This window comes from Eulemur rufifrons, chromosome 8 (genome assembly GCF_041146395.1).
Source record: "Eulemur rufifrons isolate Redbay chromosome 8, OSU_ERuf_1, whole genome shotgun sequence".
NCBI classification, from domain to species: domain Eukaryota; kingdom Metazoa; phylum Chordata; class Mammalia; order Primates; family Lemuridae; genus Eulemur; species Eulemur rufifrons.
The window spans coordinates 14,584,314-14,607,448 of NC_090990.1; the positions used below are offsets into that span (position 1 = coordinate 14,584,314).

The 23,135-nt window shown below is 40.8% G+C and overlaps 1 protein-coding gene across 2 annotated transcripts in view; it reads left to right on the plus strand.

The window, feature by feature from the left end:
* ZBTB40 (zinc finger and BTB domain containing 40) overlaps positions 1-23,135 on the plus strand; it is a 75,430-nt gene that overhangs the window by 35,327 nt on the left and 16,968 nt on the right. Inside the window, exons 3-11 of one of the 2 annotated variants that reach the window (XM_069479524.1) lie at positions 75-208; positions 11,112-11,304; positions 11,919-12,061; positions 15,683-15,875; positions 18,870-19,006; positions 19,397-19,598; positions 20,322-20,455; positions 22,080-22,248; positions 22,582-23,046. In XM_069479524.1, coding sequence (XP_069335625.1) covers positions 75-208; positions 11,112-11,304; positions 11,919-12,061; positions 15,683-15,875; positions 18,870-19,006; positions 19,397-19,598; positions 20,322-20,455; positions 22,080-22,248; positions 22,582-23,046 — 1,770 coding nt within the window. The remainder of the gene's footprint in view (positions 1-74; positions 209-11,111; positions 11,305-11,918; positions 12,062-15,682; positions 15,876-18,869; positions 19,007-19,396; positions 19,599-20,321; positions 20,456-22,079; positions 22,249-22,581; positions 23,047-23,135) is intronic. The other variant, XM_069479525.1, reaches the window with a different exon arrangement.

Below are 23,135 nucleotides of genomic sequence, written 5' to 3' on the forward strand. Positions count from 1 at the left end.
CAGACAGCTTAAATGTTTAAAACATCATTTCGAGTAATGAATTGCTGGTTTGTTTCGTTTTGTTTTACATTCAGAGTGTGAGAGGAAACACTACCAGCTGAATTTTCTGCTAGAAAATGAAACTGTCTTCTCAGATGCACTCAAGGTTACCCAGGATGTTTTAAAAAGACTAGAAATATGTTCAGAAATTAAAGGCCCACAGAAAGAGGTAAGTACCTCTGAGTTTTATTTGTTTGCTAGTTTAGTGTTCTCATGATACCTTATCAACTTCTCATAAGGGGCAGAAATATGAAAATGCAAAATAACCCAGTATTTCAGTTTTTTGAAGCTTTTTTAACTTTTTTTGAACATTTATTCCATAAGGGGCAGTCTTGCGAAAGTACTAGGCAAGATACTTTCAAAATGAAGTTATATACACACACACACACGTATACACACACATATATTTTATTGTTCAATATAGTAATATATGTATTTTAAATTTTTTTTACTTGAAGAGATTTAGAGGGTACAAGTTGAATTCCATTACATGTGTATATTATATAGTGGTGGAGTCTGGGCTTTTGGTGTATCCCTTACCCAGATAGTGTACATTGTACCCCATAGGTAATTTTTTATCTCTCATCCCTCCCACCTTCCCCCTTGTGAGTCTCCAATCCATTATCCCAGCGGTCCCTAGCCTTTTTGGCACCAGGGATTGGTTTCATGGAAGACAATTTTTCCACGGACCAGGGTCGGGTAGGGTGGGGTGTTGTGGGTGGGTTGGGGGGAGGGTGGTGCGGAGCTCAGGTAGTGATGGGCAGCCTGTTTCCTAACAGGCCACAAACCGGTACTGGGCCACGGCCTGGGGTTTGGGGACCGCAGCATTATACCACTCTCTATGCCCTTGTGTAGCCATAGTTTAGCTCCCACTTATAAGTGAGAACATGTGGCATTTATTTTTCTGTTCCTGAGTTACTTCACTTAAGATCATGACCTCCATCCAGTTTCATTCTTCTGCACGTGGCTATCCAATTTTCCCAGCACCATTTATTGAATAGTGTATCCTTTCCCCAGTGTATGTTTTTGTCTGCTCTGTTGAAGATCAGTTGGTTATAGGAATATGGTATTATTTCTGGGTTCTCTATTCTGTTCCACAAAATGAAGTTATATTTTGATCCCCAGGTGAATGTCAGCTTCTAACCAGCTTTGATCCAGAATACTCAACTGATCATAGCATTTCCTCTTAATTAATCAAGGATGAAATGAAGCAGAAGGTAGTCATGGATAACCCCAAATCAGAGGCTTAAACCATAAAAACAGAAACAAAAGAACAACAGATACTCAAAACATGCACAAAAAGGACTTTATATAAACTTAACATAGTTAATTGTATCCAGTGTTTAGGAATACATTGGCCCTTTTCAGAATAATAATGGTAAACATTTACTGAATACTTTCTGTGCTAAGTTTGGTACATGTTCTCATTTAATCCTCACAAAAACTGTTGAGGTGGGTACTATTGTTCAATCCTATTTTATGGATGAGAAAACTGTCTCAGAGAGGTGGAGCCACTTAGCAAAGGTCACAGAGCTGGTAGGATCCCGAGCCAGAATTCAAACGAAGCATGCGGGCTTTAGAGCTATTCCCTTACACACTGAGTTATGCTGAGTTATTCATCAACAGGGTAAAAATGATACATATATGTGGAAATTTTTGGAATTAGAAAACTGCCAAGTGGCTCCCATGCTCTCTCTTAGCTGACATTTTCTTTTTTTCAGTAACTCACTCAGCTGAGACACATCCCCACCTGTGTGCTCCCGCACTACCTGATTCCTCATCCCTGACCCTGCAGGATTCACCTCCAAAGCCACTTTAAAACTCGCTGGCTTCCCCTTTCTCCCAGCCCTGCTTCCCCATTCTGAGAGGCTGCTGGCAGAGGTGGGGGGTGCTGCTCCCAGCAGGCTTGCTCCTCTGGTTGGTGGGAGTGTTACGGGTCTGTCCTCCCATGTAGGTAATTTAGTGTTAAAGCAATAAATGCCTTCTAATAATTAAATGTTTTCCTGATCCATAGCAAATTACTTTTTAAAAAAACAAATTCAAGGTCTAGTATTTATTTTAACCTTGCTAATCGACAGTTGGCTATGAATTGTTTTCTTTGGCGGCAAGCTGTTTACAAGGCTGGCCTAACCCTGATGACTCTCTTTGGGAGGTTTCAAGTCATAAATCCTTGGTACTCTCTGTACCGATTATGCTGAAGGACATTATGGTTTTATATTTTTGCACTTGCAGGTCTCTTAACTGTTCAATCCATCATTTTTGTCATTAGTTTGTTACCTTGATAGCTTATAGACACACCTCTTCATTTTCTCTTAAGGCTTCCTTTCCACTTAACTGGCTACAGAGGAGTAACTATTCCTTAGGATCAGCAGTACTCAAGTTATTAGAATCACCTCTCTACTCATTTGAACTGTGTCTTAAGCATTTTTTTTTTAACATGGGTACCTAAAAGAAGTGTCTGGCACATAGCAGGTGCACAAGAAATGTCTGTTATTCATGGATTTGTCCAACATTTCTTTTTTTCCAATTCTTGTTCTAATCTTTTGATGGCAATAACATTAATAATACTTTGAAATAACACCAGTTCACTGTTGGTGATCATTATAGGCTTATGTTATTTCTTCCTCGGCTTTAGAGGTCAGAGTAAGAGCTCTACAAATCACTTGGTGGCTGTATTTAAAACTGATTCTGTTGTAGTCCATAATAAATCTCTCAACTTCAGAAAGAAAAAGGGAAAAGATACTTTAAGAACGTAGTTTAGGCCGGGCGCGGTGGCTCACGCCTGTAATCCTAGCACTCTGGGAGGCCGAGGTGGGCGGATCGTTTGAGCTCAGGAGTTCGAGACCAGCCTGAGCAAGAGCGAGACCCCACCTCTACTAAAAAAATAGAAAGAAATTATATGGACAGCTAAAAATATATATAGAAAAAATTAGCCGGGCATGGTGGCGCATGCCTGTAGTCCCAGCTACTCGGGAGGCTGAGACAGGAGGATCGCTTGAGCTCAGGAGTTTGAGGTTGCTGTGAGCTAGGCTGACGCCACGGCACTCACTCTAGCCTGGGCAACAGAGTGAGACTCTGTCTCAAAAAAAAAAAAAAAAAAAAAAAAGAACGTAGTTTAAATTAAATGTAGAGTTAGGGAGGTGCCGCTGTGTTCTTAGGCTCTCCTCTCTCTCCCGCTCTTTCTCTTTTAGACAGCTTTATTGAGGTATGATTGACATACAGTAAACTGTACAAATTTGAAGTATATAATTTGATAAGTTTTGGTATATGCCCTGACACTACCACCACAAACGAGATGGTAAACATATCTGTCGCCCTCAGTTTTTCCCTGTCCCTTAGTAATCCCACTTTCCTGCCCTTCTACCCGCCCATCCCTTGGGTAACACTGATGTGCTTTCAGTCACTGTGCATAAGTTTGCATTTTCTAGAGTATTATAGAAATGGAGTTTTATGTATGTTTTGTCTGGCTTATTTCATTCAGCATAATTATTTTGAGATTCATCCATGTTATTGCATATTCATTCTTAATTTGCTGAGTAGTGCTCCACTGTAAATATATTGGATATAAAATTTATTTATCCAGCTCTATCATTTGCTAGCATTGTGACCTTAAGCAACTTACTCTTTATAAGCCTTAGTTTCCTAATTTAAAAAAAGGGGACACTATCACCTACCTCATGGGATCGTTGTGAATTAATTATATAAAACTCATAGTAAAATGCCAGGCACATAGTAGGAGATCAATAGGTAACAACTGCTATTGTTTGTACATTAACTCAGTGTTTTTAGACTTAATAGACCTTGAAACTCCCTTTTCACTGAATGCCTTATAATACCCTGGTGCCATGGTCATTTACTCTGACACGTGATGATTAGGTCCTTAAATGTGAAATGTCCCATTTTGAATAAAAAATTTAGCTTATTATATCTCAAACAAGAAGCAGTAGAATTAATCAAAGTATCCACCTAAACTATCGACACACTTTTGTCATCTTAATGGTAGCTTGTTTATGCCAGCCGTGAAAAAGCCTGGAGAGCGAGTGGCGAGGAAATTGTGAAAGGTGTTTACCACAGCTTGTGGAGAATTGAATATTTTTCCTTGCAAGAAGTGGTCCAAAGCCTGGAAGAAGTGGTAGTCAGTTGGTGCAAGGTCTGGTGAATATGGTGGACGACAGAGAGTTTCCAAGTCCAGCCTCTGTAGTTTGAGCAGTGTTGTTTATGTGACATGTGGTCCAGCGTTATCTTGCAAGAGGATTGGCCTGTCTCTATTGACTAGTCTTGGCTACTTAATCGCAAGCATCCTCATCATTTCATCCAATTGACATCTGCTGTAATCGACTGACCGAGTTTCAAGAAGCTGTAGTGGATGGTGCACTGGACCACCAAACAGACACCATTAGCTTTTTTGGATGAATACTGGGTTTTGGACTCTGTTTCAGCACTTTGTCTTTATCCAGCCATTGTACCAAATGCTTGCGATTGTCAAAAATAATCCATTTTTCATCACGTGTAACAATATGGTGTAGAAATGGTTCACCTTTATGTCGTGACAGCAAAGAAAGGCAAGCTTCAAGACAATTTCTCTTCTAATGCTTGTTTACTTTATGCAGAACCCATCTATCCAGCTTCTTTACCTTGCCAATTTGTTTCAAATGGTCCAATACTGTTGTAATACTAACATCAAACCTTGCTGCTAATTCACGTGTAGGTTGAGATAGATTTGTTTCCACTACAGCTTTCAACTCATCATTATCCACCTTGGTCTCAGGTTGCCCACGTGGCACATTTTGAAGATTAAACTCACCAGAATGGAACTTCTTAAACCATTGACATACTGTGTGTTCATTAGCCACATCCTTCCCAAACACTTGGTTGATATTTCAAGCTGTCTGCCCTACCTTGGTTCCATAACGGAATTCATATTCAAAAATAACATGAATTTTTGAGTTCTCCATGGTTTCACAAAAATTGCTCTTAAAAATTTTGAAAGATAATCAAAAGCCAAACTGCATTTGAAAGAATGAAGGTGCACTTTCACAATCAAAATAAAACATATATTATGAAAGTGAAATGTCAGAGATATCCACTGTCAAACTTAGTACTTAAGGATATCAGACGTTTCATGCTTAATAAGCTAATATTTAAGCTTGATTTATAAGGCATGCTTTCAAATAGGTACCACCGTCCATTTGGAAGTAGCTTCCTGAACTGCAGAGGGAGTGTCCAGTATGAAGCAATCCGTCTTAGACCAACAGTGCAATCTATATAAGAATCATCTGGTGTGCTTGTTAAAATGTTTACGTCCAGACCTCATTTCCAGAGAGTCTGATTCTTAGGTTGTAGAGCTTGGGAATCTGCATCTTTAACAAGTTCCCCATGGGCTGCTGTTTTGGTGTCTGTAGATCACATTTTGACAAGCACGGCTGAAGAGGTTAATGGCTTACGAAACTCATGGTATGTGATTGCAGACGTCATAATGTCTGTGCTGGCACCTTTCAGTGGTGTGAGAGACTTCTGAACACCCCTTCCCCAAGCGTTACTCTTTGCTTATCCTTTGATTCAGCGGCTGCTTACTGAGTAACTGACATGTGCCAGACACACTGAGCTGGTTGCTAGGAAAATAAACTTAAGACTTGATCCCTATCCTTATGGAGTGTCTTGATAGCAAAGAAATCCTGCCACACATGTGAATTTGGGGGAAAGTGTGCACAGGAGTCACCAAATTACAGAAATCACCATGAGGCTTCAGGGATGAGAGCATTTAAGAACTGTTCACTTGTAACATTATTTTACATTTCTGTACAATTTCAAAGCTTGTTTGGAATTTTTTGTTCCTCTATTTATACATTTTAGCTCCCAAAGAACTTTGAGTGGTGTTTTGTGGTTGTTGGTTGTTGTTATTTGGTTAATCATCACAATATAACTTGAGACAGCTTACCATTAAAAATAATCTACCCCTCAGTGTTTAATTTTGAGGCTTGTTAAGGCTTGTGAGTGATGCGGTGTTCTGGTTGAGCTGGACCAGCCTGTTCCTTTCCTGAAACACAGGTAGTGTGTACAGCCGGGCTGCACGGAGTTCGGGGAGAGCACCATGAACCAGTGTCCCGATTGTTTTCTTTCCTGAGATCAGTGATGAAAGGTGGCAAAGCCATTCCCTGAGCAGTGATTGCAGCCACATGAGAAGAGGCTGGGCTGCTTGAGTTGTGTGAAACCAAAGCCAAAACTGATTAAGGAGAAACCTCCTGGGGGCTGGGATGGGAAAGCGTCTTTGGCCTGTCTTTATCTCCGTGGAATATCCCCCTACCCATTAGAAAAAGCAGATAGTGACCCAAGAGGTCACTATTGACCTCTGGCTGAGCCAAGTAAAACCTTTATTTAAAGCCAAACTCCTACTTTTTTTCAGTTTTTATGCTAGAACTTTTAATTATCTTCCTTCTTTATTCCTAGCCATGTCTCTGCTTTTAATTAATTGGGTATGTAGCAAACCAGGTCTTTGACTAGAATAAGGAGATAACTTTTTCTACTATCGATTTCTGGGCTTTTTGATCCACTTTTCACCTAACGTTCTAGAAAGACTCCCAAAGCTTTTTTTTTCTCCTTCAACTTTATTTCAAAGGCAAACAAGTCTCCTCTCCCATGTGAATCTGATGTTTTCAACTGTGTCCGCCTCTTTGGGGGTTTGTCAAGTAGTGCAGGTCTGTGTTTTGAGGACTGTCTTCACTGACACTGTTGGGGAACCCTCTTGAGAGTGAGTTAATGGGATTCCCTTTACTGGTCTGTGAGAGGTGGAAATAGTTATTTTTTCAAATCTCTCCGTTAGTTATTAAGTCTAAGATATGCAGCCATAGATAGAGGGGCTAGTGGTTTTATGAAGGGAATTTCATTAAACATTTATTAGGCCGGGCGCAGTGGCTCACGCCTGTAATCCTAGCACTCTGGGAGGCCGAGGCGGGTGGATCGTTCAAGGTCAGGAGTTCGAGACCAGCCTGAACAAGAGCAAGACCCCGTCTCTACTAAAAATAGAAAGAAATTATATGGACAACTAAAATATATATAGAAAAAATTAGCCGGGCATGGTGGCACGTGTCTGTAGTCCCAGCTACTCGGGAGGCTGAAGCAGTAGGATCGCTTGAGTCCAGGAGTTTGAGGTTGCTGTGAGCTAGGCTGACGCCATGGCACTCACTCTAGCCCGGGCAACAAAGTGAGACTCTGTCTCAAAAAAAAAAAAAAAAAAAAAAATTTATTGAGTACCTACTATGTACCGGTCTCTATACTCAACATTGAGTTCAAGAAAAATGGTACAGATTGTCTAGATACTACCCAGTGTTTGAAGCAATGTTGATTCTGGTAAGTCCAATAGAACCAGTATAAATAGATCTGATTACATTTCAAATCTGGGAGCTAGGGTGCTAGAGGTATGGAATGAACACAGTATTTCATCCAGGCTGCTCTACTTACTATACCTGTGACCTCAGGCAAGTGACCGAACCTCTCTGACTCTCATCTAAAATGGTAGTGGTAGTGATGCCTCTTGGGACTGGTGTGAGGAGGAAAGTAGGTGGTATGTCTGCAGTGTCCCGGATGGTGGTGAGCGATTGTAGTTTGTGTCATTGTTGCCACCACCCGGCCCTCAGCCGTCAAAGGAGGCTTGAGTGAACAGGAATAGAGTGTAACTCAAACAAATCTGAAGGCAGTAGGCAAATAGTTGGGGAAAATAAGTGAATTCAATTAAAAGATTTGAGTTAAGGGAAAGATTAAATGGTTTTTCATATATACAAAGAAAACTTTCTCATCTGTAAATATATTTACCTATATTTCATTCATAGCTAGAGTACTTTGATTACTCGTGTGATCATGAATTAGCGTGAATTCAGTGAAGTACCTTTAACCCTGAGAATTAAAGGAGTTAGTTCCAACTGTGTGGTTAAAGAACGTTACCCTTTTAACAAAACTGTATTAGTTCCTCTCTTGGAGTTCTGTTATGTGGTAGCAATTGATGAACCCCGGCCTGTCCTAATGTGTGACACCTTCTGTTGAGGCAGAGACGCTGTTTCAGAAAAGGACTTGCTCACCCCACTGCGGAGCCCCAGGCAGCTCAGAGGCTGATGGAGAAACAGCTATAGCTCTGGCTCTGGTGCAGGTCCCCAGTAGGTTCTGGAAGAAAGAGCAGAGAGCAGGGCTGTCCAGGCAGCTGACTGCCCTCTCCTGGCCCTTTCATCAGCCCACCCTTGCTTCTCTTCCCAGATGGTCACCCTAGCATCACTGCTGAGCAATGAAGTGAACAAATGTTTTAATTTCACTGCTGAGTAGTTCTGCAGAGGGGAAGACAGCAGAGAGGATAATGAGAAGCGCATCAGATGCCACCGTTGATGAGAGCTGCTCTTCCCCACTGGCGCCAATGATAATGCCAGACAAATTGGATACTGAGAAAGGTGGATTTGGGATATTCGCAGAGCTTCACGTGGAAAAAACCTGGCCTAGCATAGAATGAGATAGCTATGTGCCATGTCAGTTAGAATGCACAAAAGAAAGGAAGAAAGGAAAGGGAAGATAAAGAGGAAGAAACGTGTTTACTGAGGGCATCAGCAGGGAGTGGATCTGTATGAGCTATCCATTGCTGTGTCACAAATGACTCTAAATTTTAGCCTCTAAAAACAAACCCTTACTACCTCAGTGTTTCTGTGGATAAGGGATCCCGGTGCAGCTTAGCTGGGTCCTCTGGCTCAGAGTCCCTCGCAAGGCTGCAGTCATCTCGAAGCTCAGCTGAGGGAGTATCTTTCCCTAAGCCCACTCACGTGGCTGTTGGCGAGCTTCGGAAGATCCACCTCCAAGCTTACTCACGGACTGTTGGCTGCAGACGTCAGTGTCTTTCCACGTGGGCCTCTCCATAGGGCAGCTCACAGAACGGCAGCCTGCATCTCCCGGAGCCCGGACAGAGAGAACACAGGCAAGGTAGAAGTCACAGTAACAGAACCTCGGAAGCGGCATCCCATAACTTTTGCCATATTCCCTTCCTTAGAAGCAGGTCATGAGGTACGGCCCAAGGGCATGAATACCTGGGTAAGGGATCATTGGAAGCCATGGTAGAGGCTTCCTGACACAGGGTCCCTGTGGGTATTAGTGAAAAGGCATTTTGAAAAGATTATAGGCCAACTAACAAAAGCATGAAAAATTGTTTTAATTTGACCAAAGGAGATTAAGCATTCAACTGATGGCTTTATTTGTTGTTTTTTATTATTTTTTTCTTTTTTTATGAGATAGATTCTTGCTCTATTGCCTAGGCTGAAGTGTGTGGTGTGATCATTGCTCACTGTAGCCTCAAACTCCTAGGCTCAAGCAGTCATCCTGCCTCAGCCTCCCAAATAACTGGGACTACAGGTGTACCCCACCATACCTAGCTATTTTTTTTTAAGAGATGGGGTCTCACTATGTTGCCCAGGCTGGTCTCAAACCACTGGCCTTAAGCAATCCTCCTGCCTCAGCCTCCCAAAGTGCCAGGATCGCAGGCATGAGCCACTGTGCCCAGCCTTATTATTTTTTAAATAGAAGATGAGTTACCTTAGGTTCTTGGAAGTTACTTACTCTGATGATATCTTAATGTGGGTTATTAAACTGTTTTATCTATGTTTGCTTTTGGAGATGACCAAAAAACAGGATACTGCTTTAATTTAGTTTTATACAGCCATTCTGTGATTAGGAAGCAAGATAAAGCAAAGAAACGAAACTCAAGGTCTAACTCGTTTATAATTCTGTTTATTTGGGAGGAGGGCAGAAAGATAAAATCTCTCTAAAGGTACTGTTTATAGTTATGGATTTGGAAGAAGAACCAGCGGGAAAGGCTGAAAAGGAGTGGTCAGAGATCTTTTCCAAAATGCTTCAGTGTTAGTGAAGTCAGAGAATTGTGATACAGAGGCAGTGGCGGTGCCAAATGCCACTGAAAGGTCAAATGGCACAAGGCCAGAGGAGGCAAGGCTTTTGTGTAAACAATGTTAGTTAGGGGAGGAAACTATGAAGCCCCTTCAGGTTGGAAGCAGTGATTAACATGGGATAATTAATATGTGAATCATATGTTCTTCTTACAGCAGGCAACGACAAGCCAACACATTGTTAACCTTAATTGCTACAGAATATATCTAAAATTAATAAGGCCCGTGTCTTTTTAAATAGTCTATCATCTGTAATGTAAATGATTTAAGGTGTTCTTTTTTCCTAAGTTGTGAGATTTTAATTGCATTCTCAAATAATAAAGTGACAGTTCATTCAATTTAAATTCAGATATCCTTGCCCAAGAAATACTCAAAATGTTATAAGATTCAGAAAGGTATAATTAGGTAAGGAGTGCATTTTGTTAAAAATTCACTGAACACCTACTATGTGTCAGGCCATGCTAGTTGCTGAGGTTACAGGGCTCTAGAAAGCATAATCCTGTCTTCAAGAAGTCTAATAGGAAAAAAATGAATAATTATAAGACAGTGTGACAAGTACAGCATTAAAAGCAGTAAGGAGAGGCCAGGCTTGGTGGCTCACACCTGTAGTCCTAACACTCTGGGAGGCTGAAGTGGGAGGATTGCTTGAGGTCAGGAGTTCAAGACTAGCCTGAGCAAGAGCGAGACCCCATCTCTGCAAAAAATAGAAAAATTAGCCAGGCATTGTTGTGTGCGCCTGTAGTCCCAGCTACTCAGGAGCCTGAGGCAGGAGGATCACTTGAGCCCAGGGGTTTGAGGCCGCAGTGAGCTACAATGATGCCACTGCACTCTAGTCCGGGTAACAGAGCGAGACTCTGTCTCAAAAAATTAAAAAAGCAGTAAAGAGGAGGTGGGGCCCATGGTTGGGAAAGGCTTCCCAGCAGAGGTAACCCCTAAGCAGAGTGAGAGCGTGGAATCGTGGAATAGGAGTCCTCCAGAAGACAGGGGTGGGAGCATGAGACAGCAGGGTGTGTTGGACTTGCTGCTGGGGAAGGAAGTGCAGTGGGTAAGGATCAAACTGTTGAGGGCCTTGCTTGCCAAATGCAAGAGTAGCGTGTGGTTCTTATGGCTGGCTAATCTCTCTTTCTGGATACTTTTGTTCCTTAGACCATAATGAAGTGTCTTGAGGGTGAAGAAGGACTTTCAGCATTCCAGAGAATCCTGGATAAAGTAAGAGATGAGAGCCTGGATGTCCAGGCCGTTGTGTCCCTGTTGAGGTTGTACCAAGATTCTAATCCTGTAGTGAAAACAGCGCTATTAAGCAGAAAGCCAGAAGATGTAGAAACAGTGCAGCCAAAAGGTAGGAGAAAATTCCTGTCCGCTGGAATGACTGAGTTTTATTCTGGGAGGTTGCTATAAAGTTTATTCCAATGATACATTTCTTTGGTGGCTTAGTTATTAAGTTGTTTTCACATAAATTCTACATGTAATCCCAGAAACTGCATGTTAAATGTATACAAACTAAATTTGAGTCCCCATTCCTATCCCATAGTTACCTAGTCTGATACCTTGAAGTTAGAGAATACCATCAATGTTCTCCCGCCCTTCAGAAAGCCACACATCCAAATCAATGACTTGAGTGCCCAGGGTGAACTGGTTTGCTGACAGCACTTAAAGACTGAAGTGTCTCTCATTTGGGTTAGGTACAAAGCACTGGCCTTGCCAACCAGAAGTTAACCTCTGGCTGGCTCTGCAGCTTTGTGTTTCGACAGATAAATGAAACATTTTTCCTTTCATAGAGTTTAAACAGAATAATAAAGTATTTTCCTCTGTGAAAGAGATTCCACATTCAGGTGCTCAGAATAAGCTGAAAATCACTTTACTATTCTGTTAGATCTCTCTTGACAAACCATGCTGTCATTTCCTTCAAATTGACTAGCTTCTCTTGTGTGTCTCTAACTCTTTCTCCCCCAGGGAGCACAGAGGAGGGAAAGACCTTGTCTGTTCTGTTACTGGAACACAAAGAGGACCTGATACAGTGTGTAACACAGCTGAGACCTATTTTGGAGTTTCTGGAAACAGCCAAGGAGGAACTCCTGACTAGTGCTGAAAAAAGGGTAACCGTGTCAAGTATCTCCTCCCGCCTTCTGGATTTATATAGCACTTTAAAAAACAAAACAAAACAAAACAAAAAAACAACTTTGTGGCACATCACAGTACCTTGCAGTATTTTTATACATCCTGCATGGCAAGCACCTTGACGTTCAGATCCTTGTTTCATGCCCCATTGTATCCCTTGCAGCAGCTACTGATCGAGGGCCCTGCACATTGAGCCATCCCGTGGCTGGATGGGTGGATGGGTGGATATATGCTGTTCCTGCTCTGACTCAATAAATCTTTACTATAAATAGCCACAGCAGGAGCTGAAATGTTAAGGAAAATGTGTAGTTATTATGATACTTTTTCTCCTTATGGAAGTGATGTACTGTCCTGTTAATAGGTAGAAAACTGGGGAAACAAGCAAAAACAAAAAGAATTCAAATCTCACCACTCAGAGATGAGCCCTGCTAACATTTTGGATCATGTGCTCCCACTCTTTCTTGTTCAAGTCATCTTGGGATGAGGTTATATGAAACATACAGTTTTCTAACTTGGTTTTTTATTTAATATGTTAATACATTTTTATACCTATAATATGGATTTTGATAGTCGTATTATACCCTGATGGACATACCGTAATTCATTAATTCTTCATTGTTGAATGTTTGTTTCCAGTTTATTTTTTTGCTATAATAAATGATGTAGAGCACATGCTTGCACACAAATCTTTACATACTTCTTAAATTATTTCCTTAGAATAATTTCTAAGAAGTGGACTTTTGGAATAGAAAGTGTAAAAATTTTCAAGTGTTTCATACATATTGCTAAACTGCCCTTTAGGAAGGTTGGACCAATTTACTCTCCCACCAGCTAGCTACTAAAGTCCTCATAAAGCTGCTGGCATGACTTCTCAAGGCAGCTAGATAACTGTATTTGTTGGTGTTATTGATTTCAACTTTGAGCTAAAAATATTTTTATATCTGGAAAGAAGGAATTAGGGATAGAGTACTTTTGTGGCATCAATTCTTAAAACTGTGGGAAGTGACTTAAATGTTTTTAGAAAACCACTGGTATAATGGCCAAGCACTGGATTTATAGTGAGGACTGGATCCTAGAATTCATTTTTCTCAGTGGATGTATATTGCACATACATATGTGTGTATATAAATAATGGGGGTAACCTTCAGTCTCAAAATTGTATTTTGCAAATTCTGTTTTTCAAAATTTTAAGCCCTTTGAACTTCTTAGAGAAAGATTATATACAAAAAAAAAAAAAAGATTAAACTCTTGTTTTCTCCTTAGACTTCAGATTGTCATTTCAGGCACTCAGTTTAAGTAAGTTGCTTATAGCTCTAGAAGTTTCACATTCCCTCTTTAGTGATTTCATTCAATTACTCATTCAAACCTTTTCCTTATTACTTAGATTGAATGTGTCCTTTGAACTGTTTCATTATCTTGGTGAAACGGCATTCATAGGTAGAGCCCCAGCTCAGCCTCATTCTCTGAAGCAAGATAGACCACACTGTCATTTTCTTCTGTCACTTTCAGTTTACTTGATAGAGAAAGCTGAAGCAGAAGAACTTAAATTAGTTATAAATCACAAAAACACTTCTTAAGATTGGAGTTCCACCAGAGCTTCATTAAGCTATTCCTTCTCATGGAAATTGAAGCAAACTAACAAAGTGGGAGTATAGAGGTGAATGTCGAGTAGCTTTGACATCATGTGAAATGTGCACCCTCTTTGGAACTTTTTTCTGTTACGAAATTATGCTAATCATGGGTGCCATGACCTTTATAAACACCTTGGGTTCTGTAAGAAGTGGTAAGTAGGAAAGTCTTTACTTCAGGACTAGAAACAGACAAAAAATAGTAATTATGATAGCTGCCATTTATTGCTTACTGTGTGCCAAGCAATGTGCTGAGGACCTTTTAAACATTACTGAATTTTACCTTCACAGCAACTTTATGAAGGTGTGGATATTACCATTTCTTTATCCATTTTAAAGATGAAAAAAACAGAAACTTAGGGAGGTTAAGCAGCTCACCCAGAGACACAGCTGTTTGGGCCTAGTACTGGGACCCAGGCTTCTAATTAAAGCAGTCTCTTAACCACTGTGCACACTGCTCCCTAATAATATCATAATAATGACAGCATTACTATCATATCTTAAAGATCACATGTGCCCTAGGAGTTAAGCTAGGCTCTATAAACAGCACCTTCATTTTCCAGAATCCTCATATCAACTGTTCAAGAGTTGGTATTGTTATCTTCTTTTGCAAATGAGGAAAATAAGGTTCAGTGAGTTAGGTAACTTGCCCAAAGTCACACAGGCAATACATATTAGAACTAGGGTTCAAACCAGGTCTGACTGGCTTTAAAGCCCATACCTGCTCTTAACAGTATCTGATTGCCTCCTTTTGTATCAGATTATTGCTTAGGAACAAAGATTTAGTGGTGAAATCCGTATGGTTTTTAGATACAAGCTCTTAAATTTTAAATTATGATTCAGTTAGTAGAAATCTATATATTAGACCTTAAAGACAATGACTGTTCCGTACTGACAAGGAATATGACGATTTGACTTACTTTATATATATTCTTTTCATATATGTAAAGCCGATTTGATTTTAAAATTAAATTCATTATTTTAAAATGAGAGTTAATTTGATAATGGCGGCCTCTGGCGTACTATCATGATTGATCTGCTTGACTTTCTCCTGAGAGCTGGCGTTTTCCCAAAGGAAGGCTCAAAATTCAGTCACTGTGGATCTGTAGATTGCATATATTGAAATAATCCCCTGCTTTATCAGTTCCATAGAGCTAAGTTATGCATACTGTGTCATAGCCCATTAAGAAATAGTTCTATTGTAATAGGAAAATATCTATAAAATGTCTGTCACGTGTTTTATTTTTCAACCTTTTGCTGGAGCTTTGTGCCCTTTTGACTCAGAAAATCCTCTAGCACACCAAGGAAGAGCAAGGGAGTGGAATAGTTGAATGATGACTAGAGCTGATGTATATGGCCATTGAGAGTGAGAGGAATGGATACTAAAGAGTTCACAAGAAAAATAATCCAGAAAGACACTTAAAATCTATTATTTTGGAGTCCACAGACTAATCTATAAATTATCTGGGTACTCAAATTACTATGCAAATAAAGTAAAAGGAAATAAAATAATAGAATTACTCTGAAATTACAACTTCTGCCAATAACATGAACTACTGAACAGAGATTGAAAAACATTATACTATATTGATTAATTGCCAGGCTGTGTTTCTCAGTCTCAGTGTCTAAACAAACTAGAGAACTAAGTTAGATATAAGTTACTTTGCTTTATCATATAGGCCTAGTTTAAGGATGTTTTCACAAAACACAAGCTGTTTGAAGCAGAAAATGTACATAGACCTGCAATTGAGAAAGAAAGATTTAGTTATTTGTTTGGAGAATGCTTTGGATTTTTATTGAAACAGAATAAGGAAGAAACTGAAAAAAGAAAAAAATAATGCTAGAGAACAGTAGAAGAGGACTTGGAGACAGGGCGTCCTGTAATGCCGTCTTGCTGGGTTTTCCAGTGCTGTGTCAGAGAAATTTCAAATTGCCAGTAACTGGTGTCTGGTTGATTGCTTGCCACTGCAGGTGATTCTGAATTGCTGTGAGGGCGGAACACCCAAGGAGACAATAGAAAATTTGTTGCACAGAATGAGTGAAGAGAAGACCCTGACTGCTGAGAGTTTGGTAAAACTCCTCCAGGCTGTGAAGATGACTTTCCCAAACTTGGGCCTTCTGCTAGAGAATTTGCAGAAAATAGCCACTTTGCCAAGCACCACAGGTATTAGTTAATTGTTGACTCTCTGGACTAGAACCACTCCTATAGAAAATTATATTAGGCTATTAAGTATGAGATGTCCGATTTCTTTAAGTGCCAAGTTTGGCAATTGATATCTCTGACATTTAACTTTGATACTTCTTGTTTTATTTTTGTTGTGAAGGTACATTCTCATTCTTTCAAATGCACAGTTTGGCTTGTGATTATCTTTCAAATTTTTTTAGAGCAATTTTTGTGAAATCATGGAGAACTCAAAAATTTGTGTTATTTTTGAGTATGAATTCCATCGTGGAACCAAGGCAGCACAGACATTAAGTGTTTGGGAAGAATGTGGCTAATGAACACACAGTACATCCGTGGTTTGAGAAGTTCTGTTCTGGTGAATTTAATCTTGAAAATGAGCCATGTGGGTGACCTGAGACCAAGGTGGATAATGATGAGCTGAAAGCTGTAGTGGAAATGAATCCATCTCAACCTATGAGTGAATTAGCAGCAAGGTTTGACGTCATTATTTCAACAACATTGGACCATTCGAAACAAATTGGCAAGGTAAAGAAGCTGAATAGGTGGGGACCGCATGCATTAAATGAGCGTCAGAAAAGAAATTATCTCAAAGCTTGCCTTTCTTTGCTGTCACGACATAAAGGTGAACCATTTCTACACTGTACTGTTGCACATGATGAAAAATGTGTTCTTTTTGATAATTGCAAGTATTTGGCACAATGGTTAGATAAAGATGAAGTGCCCAAACATAGTCCAAAACTGAGTATTCATCCAAAAAAGCTAAATGTGTCTGTTTAGTGGTCCAGTGCTGCTATTATCCACTACAGTTTCATGAAACCTGGTCAGTCGATTACAGCGGATGTCTACTGCAACCAATTGGATGTAATGATGAAGATGCTTGTGATTAAGCAGCTGAGATTGGTCAATAGAGACAGGCCAATCCTCTTGCAAGACAGTGCTTGACCACATGTCACACAAACAATGCTGCTCAAAATACAGCAGATGTACTTGGGAACTCTCTGTCATCCACCGTATTCACCAGACCCTGCACCAACTGACTACCGCTTCTTCCAGACTTTGGACCACTTCTTGCAAGGAAAAATATTTAATTCTGCACAAGCTGTGCAGTTTCCTCGCCACTTGCTCTCCAGGCTTTTTTGCTGCTGGCATAAACAAGCTACCTTATTAAGATGACAAAACTGTGTTGATAGTTTAGGCACATACTTTGATTAATTGTACTGCTTCTTGTTTGAGATATAATAAACTGTACTTTTGATTTGAGATCGGACATTTCATATTTAATGACTGGATAGCTTAAAACACCCTTTTGCCTCCATGCTGGGGAGATAAGATAATGTTAAGAAATGTCAGTGCAAAACAGAAACTAGCTGTCACAAATTGATATTCTCAGTATTTCTGGAGTTCAGATTTGAGATCTGAGAATGACTCTTTCGATTAAGCTCCCTCTTGGTGTTCCTATGGTTCAAGGTCAAGGTTTATCAATGTGTGGCTTTCCCAGGGCCGTCCACGATCACCTGTGAAAGCTGATGGAGCAGATATGCTCACGAGGCTCAGCATCCTGACAGCTGAGTTGACAAATATGAGCAGCAAAACCTCAAGTCTTGGTTGCCCCTTTTCCACTCGCGTTCTGTTTGGTTTCGGTGGTCCCCAGAGCTAACTACCCTTGTGTCTCCTCAGCATAGGGAAAGGAGTCCCTATCCGTTCCTTAGAAAGACAACCCAGCTCAAGCCAGTTCTCCCCTATCCCAGGGTGATAGGACTGAGAGAGTTTTCAGAGAAAGGATATTTGGGAAATGGGAGAACTTTTTTGTAGCTTACAAAAGTAATATGTACTTACACAAACTGGGACAATTCCAAAAATAAAGAAGAAGACTTAAAATCCTGCCACTCAAGTATGTCAATATTAATACTTTGACATATTTAATCTATTATATTTTTTATAGTGTTGATACTACTATATTTTATAATTTTATGGTTTCTCCCATTTAACAGTATAATAACACTCTCCCCCACATTTCAGAAAAAAACCCATAATCCTGTTTTTTAGTTTTTCATCATAAAAATGTATATGATATCCTTATTTTAGGGCAGATGTAGCATAATGTTTACGACTACCTGGGTTTGCAGTCTGACACTACTATTTTATAGCTGTATTACCCCGAACAAATAACTTAACCTTTCTGAGCCTCGTTTTCTCTGTGAAATGGGGATAAGAATGGTACCTATCATGTTCATGTCTGTGGCTACTATGCGATAACACATGTGAAACATTTAGCACAGTGCCTGGCACGTAGGTACTCAGTAAATAGTAATTGTTATTATCTTCTGCATCATCACAGATTATGCATTGACAGTTGTCTTTGTACATAATTTTTTTTTTTTGCCTTCAGAGACTTTCTTAAGATTATGCTTCCAGAAATGGAGTTACTAGGCCAAAGAAGAGAATCAATTTTTATTTAATACCTACAAAGCTAAGGGAAATGCCTGATAATTTTGATTTTTCTTTACTTTCAAGTAAATAATGACATTAAGAGACAGAACCTAACAAATCTGCCCAAAGGGCAGATAAGCGGAGCTGCGGGTCAGTGTCATGAGCAGTCTTGTCTCATGTCTGCTATATTTCGGATCACCACATGGACCCTTTACCTCAGGCGTGACGAATACCACCCCTTGAATCTGTACATCTGACTCTCTTACGAGCACAGCCTTCTAATTACCCTCCTGTTGAGCAGTCGCTAGCTTCTACCACCAGGCACTAACTTTCAAAGTGTTCGTGGTTTTATGACCCTGAAGCACCAAGTGATTAAGTGTAGACCAGAGGAGATCTGAACACATGTGTATGAGGCCCCAAGCCGCGAGTTGGACTCTGCAGAGGAGACAGAGCTCTTGTGCCCTCTCTCATTTGTAATATCCCCTGGTCTTTTGTAGGAGGTTTTGTTGCATCAAACATTATCGTTTTGCTAATTCCTTACAGTCCAACCAAGCCTTGATGATTATGGAACTGAGCTATTGAGACGGTATCACGAAAACCTCTCTGAGATTTTCCCAGACAACCAGATGTTACTGAAAGTGATCTCACACATGACGAGTTTAGCCCCTGGAGAAAGAGAGGTAAGAGAGAGGAAGGGAGGAAGGGTAAAAAGAGAAAGAAGGAAAAAAATATGAAAAATATATACACACACACATATAATTATATTTTCTATAAATATGCATACACAGTCATGTTGAGAAATGCTAAGTAGAGAAGAAGAAATAGAAGATAATTTAATTTCTAAGGCAAAGTAGTAACAAGTAGGATGGTTGTAGTTTCCGTGGTAATAAGGAAGGGCATTCAAAGGGATGTCATGTGTACAAATCTCTCAGGTTGAGAGAGCTGAAGGATGTTGAGAAACTCCTTCCCAGAAATATGCTCACTGTAACCCAATACCCAGAGTTGCAGCTCTGCAGCTGGGCCAGTGGCTAGAAGGTCTCTTATGTGCATGTTTATGCTATATCTTGAAGGTCATGGAGAAGCTTGTGAAACGTGACTCTGGTTCAGGTGGTTTCAGTTCCCTGATGTCAGCAGTTCTAGAAAAGCAGACTCTGTCTGCTACAGCCATTTGGCAACTGCTGCTGGTGGCTCAGGAGACAAAGACCTGCCCCTTGAACCTGCTCGTGGAGGAAATACGAAGGGAGCCTGGTGCCGATGCTTTCTTCCGGGCAGGTAAGGTTTTGTCCCCACTAGAGAGTATTGTCAGTCTTTCCAGAAAATAGAAAGAGCTCTCTTATGGGGTCGTCCACATCCCTACCATTAGAAGTAAGGACTGGCAATTTTGTTCAAGGACACAGGAGTTAGTAAACCTTTTTTTTTTTTTTTTTTTTCAGAATGCAGTAATTATTCTAAGATTATGTTCATTATTGTGCTCTGATTACAGTGCTAGTCACCATTTTCCTCACTACCAACCCCAGGCAGGAGATAGGTGAAATGTGTTCTCATTATCAAGAGTTGAGTTGAGGCCGGGCGCGGTGGCTCACGCCTGTAATCCTAGCACTCTGGGAGGCCGAGGCGGGTGGATCGCTCAAGGTCAGGAGTTCGAGACCAGCCTGAGCGAGACCTCGTCTCTACTAAAAATAGAAAGACATTATATGGACAACTAAAAATCTATATAGAAAAAATTAGCCGGGCATGGTGGCGCATGCCTGTAGTCCCAGCTACTCGGGAGGCTGAGGCAGTAGGATCGCTTAAGCCGAGGAGTCTGAGGTTGCTGTGAGCTAAGCTGACGCCACGGCACTCACTCTAGCCTGGGCAACAAAGTGAGACTCTGTCTCAACAAAAAAAAAAAAAAAAAAAAAAAAAAAAAAAAAAAAAAGAGTTGAGTTGAGGAAAAGGGAAGGAAAATGTGCTCATAGTTTTACTAATGAATTTTCGATCCCCGTTCTCTTTCAGTGACCACCCCAGAAAGTGCTGCTTTAGAGACAATCCTGAGGCATAAGAGATTGATCCTAGAGGCCATCCAACAAAGGATGGAGCTCAAGCACTTTACCGCAGAGGAAGAACACCTGGCAGAGACTGTGAAAGAGGTGTGGTGGCTGTGAAAAACACATTGAATTCTGAATTCCAGAGCATTCTACAGAGTTCATGGCTGGGGCTGTCTTCATTCCTAAGGGAGGAACCAGCACCTGTGGAGTACCTGCTGTGTGCCTAGCCCCATGCTAAGCTAATACTTTATGACACTTTTGCTCTTTTAATCCTTCCCACTCTGCATGGCAGGTGATATTGTCACATTACAGGCAGAGGAGCTCAGAATCCAAGGGGTTAAGTTATACGTCTTAGATGCTCCAGCAGGTATGAGATGAAGTCAGGATTTGAACCCAGGTTCATGTGACTCAAACCTAGATTTATTCCATTTGTCTAAACCTAGGAAAATCTCTAGGGCAACCATGACACTATTCTCTAACCTGTTCAAGAAGGCAGCTTCTCTCAGGTGAAGGAAAGGAAAACTGGTCTTATGATGTGTTCTATTCTGGCTTCTAGAGAAAGTCAAGATAAACATAGATAGAACAAAGCTTTTGCCCATATGGGGTAACAAATAGTGCCAACTCATTTTCCGTAAGGCTTTTCAAAATGTGGCCAGCATCCCAGGAATACCAGGTGGGGCTTGGAGGAACTTATGGATGTCTAGCCCAGGATCATGCGCAGTTTGAGTAGGGAAGAATAAGAAAGAAACATAAAATTAAAGTACAGATTCACCTGTAGTGCCCTTTTGGTCCAGGCAGGCATGGAAGGTGTGCAGAAGTGCTGATTTCTTACTCTGCTCATACAGGTGACAGCCTCACATTGTTCTCTCAGATGGAAAGAAGATGACACACATTTCTGTGGGGCTTCAGAGGAAAGATTCGTCTGCTAGACTCTCTCCAGCATGCCACACACTGCAGAGATGGGGCTTCTGCAGTTGATCAGTGTCAGCCTCACTAATTAGTCTCCTGCCTGCCTCCAGGGACATCAGGTTTATTTAGATAGACTTGAAAAGAGCAGAAATAAAATATCTTCCAAAATGAAAATTCCATGTGGCCATCTGTGGATGGCTTAGCTTTATTTTCTCAGTGTACTGACTCTTTCTGCTGATAGCTCTAACATTCGGAAAGAGGACAGCTTTGAAATAATATTCTTGGCCTCTTTAAAGCTCCTATTTGAACCTTCTTTAAAACGCTGAGTTTCTGTGAAAGAAAATGCTGTTGAAAAGGGTACATCTAAGTATCTAAAAATACGAAGCCACTGATCATGCAGAATTACTTCCAGACATCGAGACAATTATATATTATAAAAAATTATGCTGGTCTTCAAGACAGAAACACCAACAACCAAGTCCTGTAGTTTTCCAAGCTTTTAATATTTAGATCTAAAAAAGTTATTTGGGTGATTCCTAGTTTCTGAGAAGATATTTCTCTTAGAGAATGCTTTATGCTTCCCTGCTTATATCTTTGTGTTTGCACATTTATCTTGATATGTGCTTCCTTTTTTTAAGTTCTTAGTTTTTCTGTTCTTCGGGAAAAATAGGGTCTCCACTACATGTATTATAACAAGTATGAACTACTTAGAAATGGAGCAGTGCCTTCCTGGAATTACCTTTTTTTTAAAGTTGAAAACCGTGGAGAAAATCTGCTGAGATTAACCCCACACCTTTGTCTCATGGTATTCATTTAGATTCTGAGCATTTCCTCTGAGACAACCAGCCCCGAAGCTTCCCTGAGAGCAGTGCAGAGCGGAGCCATGGAAAAATCAGTCTCGGCCACAGAAATCTGTCACCTCCTGTGCAGTGTCCACAAATCCTTTCCAGGCCTGCAGCCTGTCATGCAGGAGTTAGCATATATTGGTAAGAAACGGGGTGGAGTGGGGGGTCCTATCCGGCCTCCCCAGGCTGTTTCTTTATTGAAGATAAGAAGCAGCACTTCATGTAAGAGTTCATCCCCACCTTAAGGTAGTTTACTCATTTTCTGTGTTCTCAATACCTAAAAAAGGCATGAGACATGGATGTAAAATGATGCTATTTGTGTCTATTGGAAAGTAAAGATGACAGTGATATTACTTCAGAGTGTTTTTGAGAATCCCAGGTAGTCTCCAGTCTCCTATAAGATGCGTGTTAGAAAAGTTATAAAGCGAAGTGGAAACAGAATTCCCAGAGCCATGAGATTTCTCTGTTATGCAGGTTTTCTTACTAAGGAAAATGGAGAGAAAGACACCTGGAAGATGAGTGATAAATTTCACCTTGAAGCCAATGACAAAGAAGATGAAAAGGCAGCAGAGCCGGCTGAAGAAGACTGCCAGTCTAGGGAACAAAATGATCAAGGAGAGACTGGTTCCTTGCCAGGACAAGAGAAGGACGCTTCTGCCTCCCCAGACTCTGCCAAGAAGAACTTCGTCTGTAAGGCCTGTGACAAAAGCTTCCATTTCTACTGCCGCCTAAAGGTGCACATGAAGCGCTGCCGGGTGGCCAAGAGCAAACAGGTGCAGTGTAAGGAGTGCAGTGAGACCAAGGATTCTAAGAAAGAGCTGGAGAAACATCAGCTGGAGGCCCATGGTGCAGGTGGAGAGCCCGATGTCCCCAAGAAGAAGAAAAAGAGGCTTCCAGTGACCTGCGACCTCTGTGGGAGAGAGTTTGCCCACGCCTCAGGTACATTCAGGAAGGCAGAGTAATGGAGGATAATAGTTCTGGGTACTGCAGTTTGGATTCCAGGCCTTGCCCCTAGTTGTGTAAAATGA